The sequence below is a fragment of the Vanessa tameamea genome, chromosome 2, assembly GCF_037043105.1.
Source record: "Vanessa tameamea isolate UH-Manoa-2023 chromosome 2, ilVanTame1 primary haplotype, whole genome shotgun sequence".
NCBI classification, from domain to species: Eukaryota; Metazoa; Arthropoda; class Insecta; order Lepidoptera; family Nymphalidae; genus Vanessa; species Vanessa tameamea.
The window spans coordinates 7,727,592-7,742,744 of NC_087310.1; the positions used below are offsets into that span (position 1 = coordinate 7,727,592).

Here is a 15,153-nt window from a genome sequence, read left to right on the forward strand (position 1 = left end):
ACTCATCCACCTAAATTATCTTTGTCTGGACGGCACACGGCTTCACATATAAAAATTAGTTGAATTATTAATTTAAGATAAAAATACTAACTTTTAATACTTTAAAAACCATTAAAAGATATACTAGACAAATAATTTTTGATATAATCAAATATGGATAAAGTTTCAATATTTTTATCAGATATCATCGCTTTTAAATAAGTTTTGATCAGGATGCGAAGGCACCCTGGGCAACGTCCTCGGGTAGGAGGGTCAGCATGCACGGAAGATAAATTCGTCGTTTTGGTGCGTGCGAGAGCGAGGCGCGGGCGGTGCGGGGGAGCGCGGAGGGCGGCGGCGCCGGCGCGCGGAGGCTGTTGCGCTCAGAGCACCTGCGCCCGCGCTCCGTAGCGCCGTTCGCCGCGTGCTCGTGTACCCGCGCCCGCGCACCGGCCCGCGCCGCCTGCAGCGTCGTGACGCCGCCCACGGTATGTGATATCCCAGTGGCGCGTCGGGGTCGGTCGGCTGCGCGTTCGTCACTGCGACGCGCCGCTTCTTGGCGCACTCGCTTGAGCTGCTTGGCCGGTTTTGTAATTTTGCCGGGCAGGCCGTGACGTCACGAGACTAGTTTGACGCGCGTGCGTGACGGCCTGCGCCAGGACGCCCGAGACGTGCCGCTGCCGCCCCCGACCTTAGTTCCAGTGCAATGACGTGCTCGTTTACCTTTTTTAGGAAGTGAAGATAAATACCATATCAATAACTGTGATTAAAAATAAATTTAATAAGCAATCATATTTCAAATATATGTTAATACGTGTCTTCCTTTGTTCAATAACGTTTTGCTTATTTTCGTATCGTAGTGAAATATCGCAAAGTTTAAGAAGTATGTGTATCCACACGAATTCTTCGACAGCACACGAATCATATTAAAGTTTCTGTGTGAGTGAATTACGTGTGTTTATTTCTTGTTGTATCGAAGTGTTCGGCGAGCTTCATATGTCAATGTGTGCGAGCATACACTTTGAGGCTCCAGCTTCGCGGCGGAGCCTTTTTGTGATTTTATTTTTCCAGTTCACTTTCAGAAATAAGACTTTGGCGTATATAATTGCATAGTGTTGTTAGCAAACATATTATCTTCCCCAATTATAGCTTTTTTTGTCACATTAAGGATAATTTTGTTTAGTGTTTCATAAATTTTCCGTAGAATACGATTTATTTATAAGATAACATTCATCGTTATTCTAATTAGTATAAATTGTATTCGCTCATTTGGTTTTTATCTCGTTTGATTATTATTTCTAAAAATGCTGGTGTAAATTGCATTAGCTTAAAATATTTTTAGTAAATAATTCTTGAAACAAAGATCTACTATAAAGTAAGTAGGTATCTTGGAAGGTATCGAATTCTTGTACGATCTGGAATGTATCTGTCCCGCTTTAACTCGTACATTTCTATACACGGCACAGGCTTTCATTTTTCTGTCTCTGTTACGCAGCCCTCGCAGCCTCCGCAACTTAAAAGACCTCGTGAAAGCTTTAGAAGTATGACAGGACAATTTCAAAACAATCTTGTTATTTGATTTTCAGAAATTAATTATGACTTTGTTATTGTGAATTGTGAACGTACTTGAAATGAAACAATTCTTGATCATTAAGGTTATGTCGATTGAAATTGTTGAATTGTTTTGCAAAAATAATAACCTTTAATCGATTATATATTGTGATCAAGGTATTTTAGTTAACAAATTGAAAAGGCACGTGAGTCTGACAATGTGTTTCCAGTTTGTACCGTTCGGTGGTGCTTTCTGTGTGCCCGCGCCAGGGCAGTGCAGTTCTTGAACGAGTTCGGGCACTTCTCGCCAATCAGGTGCCACTTTATACTTGTTCTGTTCTAACTGGACTTGGATCAGCTGATACCTTTGTTGTTATCTAAGGCAGAGAGTATTTGCAAAAATTATTTTTTTATTGTTTTGATTCTGATTTCCATGTAGGTATGTATATAAATGTGAATATTTACATGTTGAGTCTTCGTCGTGAATCAAGCGAGAGTCATATACTTTTATTATTGGTAAAATAAATTATGTCTGTTGCCGTCAGATTGTTTTTTGTTGGAATCGATATTGAATAGTTTGTTAGTTATAAAGGTAATAAACGTTATCAACAATCACACTACCAACAAAATGAGCACGTCATGCCACTGGAATTATTTGGATTATAGAATATCTATCACTATCAGGAATGTTATGAAAAATGTGTATTTCAGTTATTAGATTTGGGGCATTCAAGCGTAGTGCGGGGCGCTCTAGAGTGGCGCCTCCGCCCGCCAGAAAACGTCACTGTGGGAGAGCAACGCGGCGTCATGTCCGCGTCGCCTCAGCCGGTCACTTGTGAGGAGCGTGCACGCACTCCTAGAGCTGCTGCGTCGCCGCCTTCCGCACCACGTTCGCCTGCGCCTGCGCATGCCGTCCTTGCTACTATGACCCCTGTTCAACCTGCTCATGATTACTATCCACACAAGATAGAGATGGACTCCGATGACGGCTATCCACCTGAAGCACATTCTTATCGTCATTCACCTCATGAACTCGCCGCATACGCTCCTGACAATAAAGTACCTGTACAGCCAGACGTATATGATCAAGGTATGGAGTCTATCGATGAAAAGACTCCTATAGATCTTATTTATGAAGATGATAAAGAAACTGTAATATATACAACGACTCCGGATCAGAAGCGAGTAGAAATGATAAGTGGACAACTAGAGGATGGCCAATTGGTCAGTGGAGCCGGCCAGCTGGTGGATGGTGGTGTATCGGTGGTAGTTGGAGCCCCCGGGCAAGGAACCGTTCTTGTACTTGCTGATGAACTAGGACAAGTTATAACAATACCCAGGTAATCATTTAAAATATTATTAAGTATTAAGTCTTCACCAATCGGGTCAAAATTACGGCAACTTTTGTTTTACTTTATAGTATCATCTAATATATTTTAAACATTTTTCCCCCTATGTATACTACAAATAGCTTTTTATGTATCTATATACACATTTAGTACTACATGTAGTTTATTTTGTTATGGCCTCAATAGCCTCTACTACTTTATGTTAGGTTATAGTATATTCTGATATAGAAATATAACACATTTTCTCTCGAACGAGAGAAGCATAGAATATAAAAACACTGCATTAAAATGGCACCAATAACTGTGTGTATATTGTATCATATATCTTCTTAAATAATAAAATTAAATGCACATTACCATTCTGTGATTTCTTTAGATGCGATGGTCAGCTATAAAGATTCGTTCAACTGGTAGCTACTATGTCTATGGTTTTGCTTCATTCGTTTTTAAGAAATTATCCTTATGTTTCCGTTTATAGTTATACTTTTAATATTGTTATATTAAAAATTATAAAACATTTTTAGCAAATCTTGTTTGTAATGCTGGTAGGATGCTTTGAGCATCATGCCGAACAATTTCAATATATCCCAGAAATTAATGCTTATTAACGACATGGTAAGCTGGTACCTAAGTAGAAGAAGAGTGCATTGTTCTACAAAATTCGATAGGTTCAACAGATTCGGTTTACGGTTTCCTCTTATATTTTTATATTCCTTGTAGTTTTAGATTTGGTCACTTGCACACTTGTCAAAGTCACCTTATTATTTCTAGTATTTTCCATTAAATGTCAATTAATAATCATAATCACATTAACTAGGTGAACAAATAGCTTATCTTCCTATCATAATTTTCTTGCTATGTGATAGTATTAATTATGAGGAACTAAACAGAAATTGTTCTCGTGTTGGCACCTCGAAGATGTTTGAGTTATAAACAAATGAGTGTTTGTGGAAGTGAGTGGTGCACGAGTATGTGTTTAGTAATTTGTGTCGGAGGTCCACCGTCCACCGTGGTGTTCAGTGTAACGGTTGCGGGCTCGCTAGGAGCGGCGCGTGTGGGTGGAGCGACGTGCTCACCTTGAACTTGCCGCGAGAGCCGTGTCCGGCCGACTCAAACTTACTCTGGCCGCCGCTCGCACAGTGCGATCGCATTTGATGCCTTACTATATTGTAACGCCACCTTGACAGTCATCATTACAACTATAAAACAAAATTTATTTTCGAATCTAACCCATTAAATATTTTAAGCTATTAAGTTGCGTATATAAAAGTTGTTATTCATTAAATTTGAAATACCTTAAAAATAATGATATAAAACTATATTTAAGAGTTAAAAACATAACTACTCAGAAGGTCCATATATTACACATAGCTGACAAGATATTCTTGCATTTAATTAATATATGGCTAACACGTTTTTTTATTGATCACTAAAGTTATTCACATAACAAACTAAAAAGAATCGAAATGGATATAAGGAAAATCTTAGGACATTTGAACATTTATTTAAAATGTTGAGCAATTTATAAGAAACGTGTAATTTTATACTCTGTTAGGAACACGGCCGCAGTGGACTTTTGTATGGCAGTGTATTAATACAAGTCATTTTTTTAAAGTTTATTTTTTTGTTTTGAATATTATAGTTTTTAGATTTCATAACTTTAATGTTTCATTTACATGTTGGCACTTTACTCGAATAGTTCATTACAATAATCACTATATATTGAACTTATGTTTGTAATTATTTATATAAGTATTTTATTTTTCTATAAAAGACTGCCACTAAATTAATACCACATTAATTTGTTGATTGAAATATTACGCAAATTTTCTTGTTACATATCTTAATAGTAGGTTTAGTAAAGAAAAATTAAACCATAATGAACATACTAAACTCTATCGAATAATATTTTTTATCTATAAATACTATTACTATCACTTTATTATTTAATACCACTAACACAAAGGCCATTATGCCGGCACAAGCATCCTATTGTGATGTTAGTGCCTATGACATTGTCTGAGTGCGAAGATTTCTTGTTAACAAAAGGTAATTGTTGAAAAGAATTATATTGTTTTGATTTTTTGTTTCACTCTTTGACCCAATTATGAATATTTTTATTATAATTTTTGTACAACTATACAATTAATTTATAAAATAATATTTTTAATCTATGATCAAACGATAAACAATGAAAGGATTTATTTCATTTTTAACATTAATGTAGTATAAAATACTCGTACTGTTCATTTTCCCGACAGCATTATAGCGCATACATAATAATAGTTTAAAGCCACAGAACGTAATCCGTGCTAAAGATGCCACGTGCTTGTCATTCATAATTTGAGGTTAATATCACTTACGACTACGCTGTGTAAATACGTAATAATGTTCCGTTGTGCGCTATACGAAAATTGTTTAAGTGTTAATCTTAGTGTAAGCAAATTTTGTTCGTAGCATTAATAGATGTTGTATGTACATATTTTTAAAGAATGATTAATGAATTTTATATTATGTCGAACGAATCAACGCCATCGTACTATATTTTTGTCAAAGAATTAAATATATTGCCTACATTGTCTCTTCATATTCAAATATCCTAATAAACACAGGATTCTATTGACAACGTCGTGTCAAATGTTTACGCAAAGAATTAATTATACCATAGATGTTAACAGACATATGAGTCCCAAAGTCATGAACAGGCTAATGTTGCTTTAAATGATTCTAAAATCATAAAGAACAAATTCATAAAATATTCGAATTTTTGGTAGAGTAATATCCTTGTCAGGAAAATAAGTACATTCATTAAATTAATTTTTTGATTGAATGTTTAAATAAAATAATTCAATAAAATATAAAATTTTATGATTAGTTCGATCAAATCGTTCTACGTACGTGTACGAATGAATATTATATCGAAGTGACTGTATCCCAAAATTTTTTGAAGTAAATAAATACTGTTCTATCCGTATATTTAATGTAATTGAAATACCATGTAGAAACGTATGCCACTGAGATAGAACGAAGCCTTAATGCTGAGGTAAATTCAGATTACTGCAGTCATAATTGGCATCCAACTAATAGTATTATACGGCGCGCAGGTATTAATGATAAGCATGTATAAAATAAAAAAGCTCTTAGTAAAAATGTATAAATAAACTCGATATGGATTGGTAGGTAAGTGATAAAAAGTCGACTGAATCGTTTAGGACGTGGAGCGAGAGGCTGCGCTGCCTCACCCGCCGCGCCTCTGAGACTTTAATGATGACTTTTTGTCGATATGCGGTCTCCGTCACGCGAGCGCAGCGTAAAGATAATAAAGTTTAAATAAAATAAGCAAACTTATTGAGAGTTTATACTTGAAAAAAAAAGGTTTTTATTACATTCATATTTCTGGTTTTGAACGTGTACTTTACATGTTAACTTTTTTTTATTTTTAAAAGTTCCAAACCGTATGTACTATTTTTATCCAATTCCGCTATTGTCGATAACTTGGGTCATGGTCAGGCGACAGCCCCGCTTCCCGGCGCAGTCTTATTTTATTGCCTCGCACTCGCTGCGGCGAGCCCTCGAGATGAGTTTACCATCGCTCGGGTTCTCGCCCAGATCATTATTTAATGTGATTATTTGGTCGGAAACTACTTTTTTTTAAATAATAATAGTTATACTTTTTATTTTTGGATTCCTAATCCCGATTTTAATAGTTCCATGTTTCATACGTATGTTTGAGATTGTAATACAATATTATTTTGTATAAGATTTTAAATTAACATGGTTATTTTTATTACTAATAGTATTTAAAACGGGATATTTACCATGTTTTTTATTTTTATTTGGTGGAGCTTTATATTTCGACATTCTCTATGAATGTCTTGCTCACGAGATAATGTCGAAATAAAAAAACTCCACCAAATAAAAAATAAAAAAAAACATGGTAAATATCCCGTTTTAAATACTGCTAGTAATATTATTTCGATCTTTAATCACGAAATACGTCTATACCAAATATGAATTGGATTAAAGTAACATTAAAATTATTTCACAACATAAAAATAAAACCTTTTGATAAACTTACCTTCATAATACATATACCTATGCGAATGTAAGACATCTCACCAATGCCAGTCCGATTAAATGGTAAAGGGATATTTTAGTCGTTCTTTTTTAGTCATTACTCTACTTACTCTATAAGAAATTAACACCATAATATACATATCACATTATTTAAAGAAGAAAGGCTTATTTAATATGAATATATTCTTAATAAATGCAAAGTTGAAAATTTATTGAAATTTTAAAAACAGAATCACCACGAGTTGACCCAGGCGTTAAATCATTATAACAAAAGACATCAACGAGCTCCTATTAATTCCCCTGAAATGCGCGGGAAGCGCTCGGCTATTGCATCATACCGCTTTTGTTCTAATACGTACTGTCTCAAAGTTACGCATTTAAAACAAAAATAATATACACCTTTAAAGAGTAAAATATTTTAAAGCAAGTTGCGGTTCAAATTGAGTGTGTGGATAAATACAAAGTTCAGTGTGTCCTTTAAAAATTAACGATCATCCTTTCTACCTGATGCCGCTGTCCGAGTGCAAATAAAAAACGGTTTCCCTCACGTAAAGGGTTCACTTCCCATCACATGGAGGTTGTAGATAGTCACACACACATCCTTATACTACTCACACGTGTAAGACCGACAATATTGTAGGCAACGAAGCGGCAGCGTCCGACAGAAATCTCGACGGGGGATAAAATTTCTTTTGGTCGAAAGAATAGTATGGGTTTGATTATTGGAATATTTTATAACATATAATGGTTATTATATGTTAAGGTTTTCTGTAATATATTACTCATACATTTTTGATGTACCTATATCAAAGCATCAACATACGTAGGTATATTAATATAGGATTACAGTAATTTCCTTGTCTTTTATTACATTCAAGCTTAGCCCTAAATAAAATAGAACGTGAGTTGATTTTCGAATAGCAACATGTTGTTGCTGAACAGAAACGAACAGCAGCACATCCATTATAGTGTTTTATTATCTTATATTGAGAGTTGGGATTGTAAGACATCAGCATTTTATAGTGGAAGGTCTTTGAAAAGGTCGCTTAAAATTCATTCTTATGGTCAAGTAAATACGATTGAAATGGTATTAGTATTGACTATCCCATATTAATTATTCATAGCGATATGCAACCTTTTTATATACGGGGATCCCTTTGTGGTCAGAATTTCATAATCGGCGACTTACTTAGATTTTAATCCCTTTTTTTATTTAATACATGCTCTTGCAACTACATATTTTATTTCTCGAAAAATCGATCTATTTATTTTTTAACTTAAAATATTGATTTGTAAAAATGTATCATTAAAATTGAATACAAAATCTTTTACTATCAAACTGACGAAATCTTTGCTTTGTCGATGTTCCGCTTTTATCGTTCGGTGTTTTATAAAAATCTTCTCACGATTAAATATTAATATATTGTTTTCACTTGACCAAATAAGTGATTATAATAATTGATAACATCCGGATTTTCGAATACATGTGATAAAAAAAACATCAGCAAGTAATAGATGGTTTGATTAAAACTAATAGGCATCATTCGTTATCCGTTATTTGCCTTACAAAGTACCATTGACTTTTTTAATTTCTGTAATGTGTTACGTTCAACTTAAGAAAACAAGAGAGTTTGTTGTTTCATAGTCTGTTTAGCTAATACACTCGTATTTGTTTACTTAAAAAAAAAAACAATAAATGTCAGGTAATATAATTTATATATTTACGAATGTATTTGTACTATATATATTTTAAATAAATATCTTACATTTTTCTTAAAACAATATTTCAGATTAAAACTTTATTTTATGTACCGTATACAAATGAGCATATACATAACGTATAGATATAGATAACTTAAGAGCACCTTAATATTTCAAAATCATTAACTAACTTTGCATAGATAGGTATCTGTAATCATTGAATCGTAAAATCGGAGAAACTGTTTATTCATCGCACTGACATCGTATACGTGTATACGACACGGACATTACTCGAGTGTGTGTGTGGATAACTGTGTGTGTGTGTGTGTCGTACTTATTAGTAGGATAAAGACGGAGAACAGAGAGGTGATCTGTGCGACTGAGAGAAACAGTCGTCAACAAGGCTAGCTTTGCCATATAAGTATATGAATGTACGATTTTATAAACTTGATTCGTTATACTGCACGATATTTTAATATTATATGGAATGTATGCATTGCGTATAAATATTATTTCATTATTGACTAACCAAAATTATTAGCGTAGCAAAACTTTATATTGAATGTCATAATTATTTTCGACATTTTCATCATCATTTTAGTCGATATCATTTCGTTAATTAAATTCATTATTTGAATATTAATAGCGATAACAAAGTAGGGAATGGCGAGATAAGACGTGGGTGATTCATATCGAGTCGCCAGAAGAGATTGGTTTCTTGGCGATTAAGCAATATTAGCCTTTGCATCGCGTTTTTTGTTTAATATGGTTTGAATTGATGGCGGCTTAATTTGAAAATCAAATTTTTAAGTTGGTAAAGTTTATGATGAAGATAAACAACGCTTGTATCGGCCCGCGTTATAGAATATATTTTTTAGAATTAAGTATCATAATGTTATATGACTGCGGACGGACAAATTAAGAATTATGTGTTTATGGTACTAACTCCTCGTGTGTTTCTCTCACTCTACATCATTTTTATAAAAACACTGTCGTACTGGAGGAACATTACCTCATATTTTAAACCGTGTAATTAGAATTAAAAAGTATGTTATTAAAGCATGAGATCGCAATCGCGCGGGGTGCGTGCATGGGGGCCGAAACGACGACATTGCGGCAAGGACCACTGCCGCCACAAGGGCGCGCCTCTCACTCACGTCGCACCAATGTTTTCGGATGCCGATGTAATTATTGCATTTAATCGATATCAGCTACTGCAATTGCAATAACAATACTTTAATTATTTTTAAATCGAGAATCGACTACGAATGCATTTTTTCACGACTGCAACGGGCTAATGAATTTTTATTTACTTCATTAAGCGACGCACAATAGTTACATTCTTAATTAGGTCTCGACTGTAACCTAGATGGTCAGGTTTATAAAACCGTGCAAAAAATAAAATATACTTCATACTTAACTGTTTGGAGTGAAGGATTTTGGTGTACGTGGGATAAATTATATCTCGGCATCTTATAAGTGTCTATATTTTTTATTCAATGCTATGCAAGGACAGTTTCTTTTAGAACTCAGTCGAAGAATTTACTGTTTATACTTATATTAAAAAGAAAAACTCGGACGATATGGTCTGTTTTTTGCGTGTCACAGTGAGTGCCGTGCGCGCCACCGACTACATACAAGGAGTCGCAATCCGCCACGTCTCCGCTGCACTGCGATGTAAATGATCCCCTTGAATAATGTATCCCATTCTTGGTCAGCTCTTCTACAATCATATAAGGTACAAGGCAATTAACCGTTACTTCCAACCGCTTTCTATCTACATAAACTCGCAAAGAAGTACGTTAATTGCCAAAGCCGTTGTATGTCCAATTATTAATATACCATTAAATATCATCATTCTGAATTTAAAAAATAAATACCGCTGCGGTAATTAACTTTTATTTTTGTTAAGCGTTATTTAATAATGTAACGAGTTCAATTAATATTCAAAAAATATCAAAACTTAAAATTACTATTGTATAAATAATATTATACTTTTTTACAATAATTTGCTTATAAATATTCAAAAAATATCACAGTGCTAATTATATACATGGGGAATATTATGTACTACTAAGTTCAAGACTTAATTTGAGTTAACGTCCAATGTTAGGTATTTTTTTGAAAATGTCCTTTTTACATAAAATACTCCTACTTTATCTGATTTGTGTCAGATTGTTTTTTTTTATGTTTTTAAATTGAAGTGTGTTATAATTATCTTATTACATAAATATTTTATATATTTAATGTAATATTTATTATTTTTTGAAATTATTTGGTTGGTATAAAGGGTATCCAAAAATATAGTCGAGGCAAATGGCACTACGGTATCATAAATCATTACTAAAATATTCTACAAGATTTTTTACTATATAATGCCACTAATACTTACTTACTTACTTATTTATACATAAAAATCGTTAAATGAAAAATAATTGTTGTATTCCATAAACAAATTTAGAAAATACATATATAAAATTAGGAGCAAGTTTTTAAAATAATGAAAGCTGTCTGTAATAGTTCAATATGTTTCTGTTATACTTAGTTCGATAAATATGAAAATATATAATTAAAAAGACGGTCTCAAATTATCAAAGAAAATATGTTACTTTGTTAATTTATAGGCTATGAATCATTTAAAAGTTAAAGTTACAAGTTAATTTAGCAATATAAATTCTATGTGTTAACTATTAAGCACTAGATTTCACTGCTTACTCATTTCTTATATTTAGGCACACATATAAAAGGCCGTTAAAATTTACAAATCAGTCTATGATCTCAGCGTGTCGCTATTTGATATCAACGAGCAGCTTTATGTTTTAAACCTAAAATAGATATACTGTGAGCCTTATTAAACTCAGTTAGGTTCATTTCAAATCAAATCGCTTCGTATAAATGTTGGAGCTAAGAAGTTGAACGACGATGTTACGTACAATAAAGCAGTGTCAAAGGAGTTAACAAATGATAATGAACTCTACGTTCAGTTTGTGTGGTGTGAAATTGGTATTGTAGTGTAGTGTTGTGCGCGAGCGGGTCACGATTGAGTCGCACGCGCGTTCGTGACCTTGCTTTGCGCGCCGAGGAGAGGTCACACTCTTGTGATGATGCGCATGCGCCCGTGTATTAGAGGAAACGGTTTTTGTTTTAGCTAGACTTTAATTCGCATTACGATTTTTAGATATTAATAATAACAGCAAATACTAGAATTGGACTTCTGACAGTCTGAGTATGTATTTTCTTAGATCTGTGTAAATTCGGGGATTATTTCAGAAAGTACAACTGACATTGAAATTTGGCTCAAGTAGGAGTTATATGATCATATCGTTTTGTACTAAAAATGAGCATTATTAAAAGCTTGGTTGAGTTTTAACGCTGTTATATCAGGGTCAAATAGTTTCCCTGATTTATCGCAAGAAATCCATGCGTTTTTGACTCTATATAGAGTAGGAAAACGTAGAATTATTATTTTTAGGATGCATTGTATGTACTGTTCATATAATTCATAGAATTTTTATACGATTATAAAATTGATGACAAAAAAATGTTAAGGACATTTAACATCGGTCGTTTTTTTCCTTTAAACAATTTATACAGTTGTGCTAATTTACAAACAGTAGATGCGATGCTGAAAATTATTTTTAATGACGATAAAATAGTATTATATACAGTTTATATATCTAATATTATTAAAATGATCTTTTGTAAACACATGTTTTGTTATTTAGTATTCGTGATTTTTTGTAAATAAGTATATATATATAAGACTAAAATTACATTTATATATTACTCATGTATTACATTTTGTGAACGGAAAAATACTTGTAAATTAAATAAAGTTTTATTATTAAGTTTTGAATTTCGAGCGTTCTTATTGTTGATAACAATCAAATGAATACGAGTTTAAATAATTACTGATGATGTAAGAGTAAACAATTGACTAATAGTTGATTTAATTAATAACTGTTGTTCGTAATCAATAAACAATTAATATATTTACTATTCATTCGTACTAGTTTATGTAATTAAAGATTTGTTAAAGATTTGCAAATCGTGTAAAATAAAATTACTTAGATTTAATGTATTTTATAGATATTGTCTGCACGTAGGTACTTATGTGTATTACATACAACAGTCATGTAGATAACATTTTCAAATACAAATAAATAAAAACAATTGTCTTTGATTGTAATTAACTTATCACATTTATTAATAAGAATATTAAATGTAACAATAGAAGAAATTCTTAAGTATTTATTAATATTTATTAATATTTGCTACTTAAATGATTCTTAGTTTTATTTTAATATCAAAGTATTTTTGGTGGTAAGTTTTTAAATATCACAGATAAACTAGTATTAATACTATGAATACAGTACTCGTTTCGAATTAATTACAAAGGAGTTACTAATGTAATAAGGAGAAAAGGTTCTGAGGAATGAGAAATGCCGCCATAACAGGGCGTTGCTAACTTTCTCTTGACAAGACTCGCTCTGAGACACGGGTGCAAGTAATCTCAGCCAAGCCTTTAAATAATAAAAGTCAAGCCGATTACGTAATAAAATTTTAGCAAACAGAATATGAGAAGTATAATAATTCTCTGACATACAAACATATTCGTAGCTAGTTAAATATTCATGGTTTTTTTCGCTGCGAATCAATTTATTTGTTCTTTTGTTGAGAGCTTTATAAATGGGTAGGTATTTACAGTAAATCATGAAAAAGTTCTTAGTACTCATGCCCGTACTTGAATAATAATATCCCCCGAAGATGGTAAGAATTCGCAGCAAGATCACTACTTGCACATGCTAATGTTCCTCATTACATACTCGATGGAACTTCAATTTGTATCTTTAATCTTAACAAAAAAAACAACAAATAAGTGCTTGTCGGCAAATAATTAAGATAGGGTTCAGTAACCGTGCTACTAAACCAAAGTTATTTGAGTGGTCACTTCACACCTTGTACGATAACAATATATATACATACATAGTTATGAATTATACAAAGAAAAAATGACAACTTGGCTTGGTATTTGGATTAGTACTGTTTTAAAAATTAAAAATCTTTCGTGACGTTATCTATCGATCTTTTTGTTAATATATCAATGGCGTTTCTAATACATGAAATCAAATGGGGAAATAAAAAAAAGAATAAAACATAATTTGTAAATTATTTATTGACGATAGAGTGGTAGAAAATATCGGAAGATTACCCGCTGTTGATTGAATAACCACTGAGTTTGTTTTTAATACTGGCAGGTACTTAAAAATATAAAACCTAAGAGAATATTATTTTAGTAATTTATTTTATATTGCTCATATTCAAACCAATAGACTACCTTATCTTAGTGTTTTGACATGGCATCATCCTCCAATAATGTTTTTAGCATTTCATTAATGCATTTGTAATAAACCCGCAAATATATACTCGACATTAAACGTAAACTTCGAATGGGTCGCGTAACAGCGGTTAGTAAATATAATTAAAGATGGTATCAGATCATTGACCTTAATAAAAGTGGCCGTGAAAATTTTAATAACACAAAATACATTAAAGGTAATGCCTTCTTACTATCATCTAAGTTTAATATAATCTTTGTTGTTATTGTTTATATTTAATGTTCTATTTCGTATTTATAAACATTATTAATATTATAAACATTATTGGCTTTAAATATATTATATATTCTTAAATTAACAATCAACTAAACTTTATATATTTTTGTAAAAAATATTAATTTATTTTGTTATGATGACATTAATTGATTATTTTTATGTTAAATCTGAATTATTTTTCTGCATTTTTTTTGTCATTTGAATATTGAAGTCTATAGTAAGTATGTTTAATTAGTTTTTACCAGGTACCGGGTGGCACGGTAGTGTTTGGAAATAAAATCCTAACGCTACGAAAAGATTCTTCGCTTGTGCGGCTAGAGTTTCATGCAAAACATACAAGTTTCCTCACAATGTATTTTTTTAACAGCGAGTAAGAGATGAATTGTTGTTAACACAAATTATGAAGACGTAAATTCATTCGTTTTCGATAATATTAGAACTCGCGATCTTCGGTTTGTATCCATTCTACAAACACATAAGTGAGTACTTGTCACCACACAAAAGTCATTTAAATACTAAATATGTAATCTAAATATAAAATCTACCAAAACATTGATCAAATCCACATTTTTAATATAATTCGACAGATTTATTAATTAATCTTAAATATTTTACGTAATTATCTTAATGTATAAGTTTTTGATGCTAATAAGTAAAATTTCATCAGCATCTATAATATTATTTCTATTAATAACCGCAAACTCCTTCGGAGAAATAACGGTCCCGTGGTTATAACTCTTTGGAACGATCTCATTGATAAACATTCTAAATGTTGATTTGCAGCCAATCGAATGTCTATTATTCATACTAGACTAACTTCCTTTCAATCTTAATATTCTTTTTAAGTTTAGTTGCCCAATTAAACGAAAAAAAACAATACC

General features: G+C 32.3%; 1 protein-coding gene across 3 annotated transcripts in view; it reads left to right on the plus strand.

The window, feature by feature from the left end:
* The first annotated feature begins 213 nt into the window (after positions 1-213).
* Positions 214-15,153, plus strand: part of Grh (grainy head) — an 89,969-nt gene continuing 75,029 nt past the window's right edge. The window contains exons 1-2 of one of the 3 annotated variants that reach the window (XM_026637878.2): positions 214-467; positions 2,242-2,870. In XM_026637878.2, the coding sequence (XP_026493663.1) occupies positions 2,338-2,870 (533 nt within the window). In that variant the 5' untranslated portion in view covers positions 214-467; positions 2,242-2,337. The remainder of the gene's footprint in view (positions 468-2,241; positions 2,871-15,153) is intronic. The other 2 variants (XM_026637877.2, XM_026637879.2) reach the window with 2 other exon arrangements.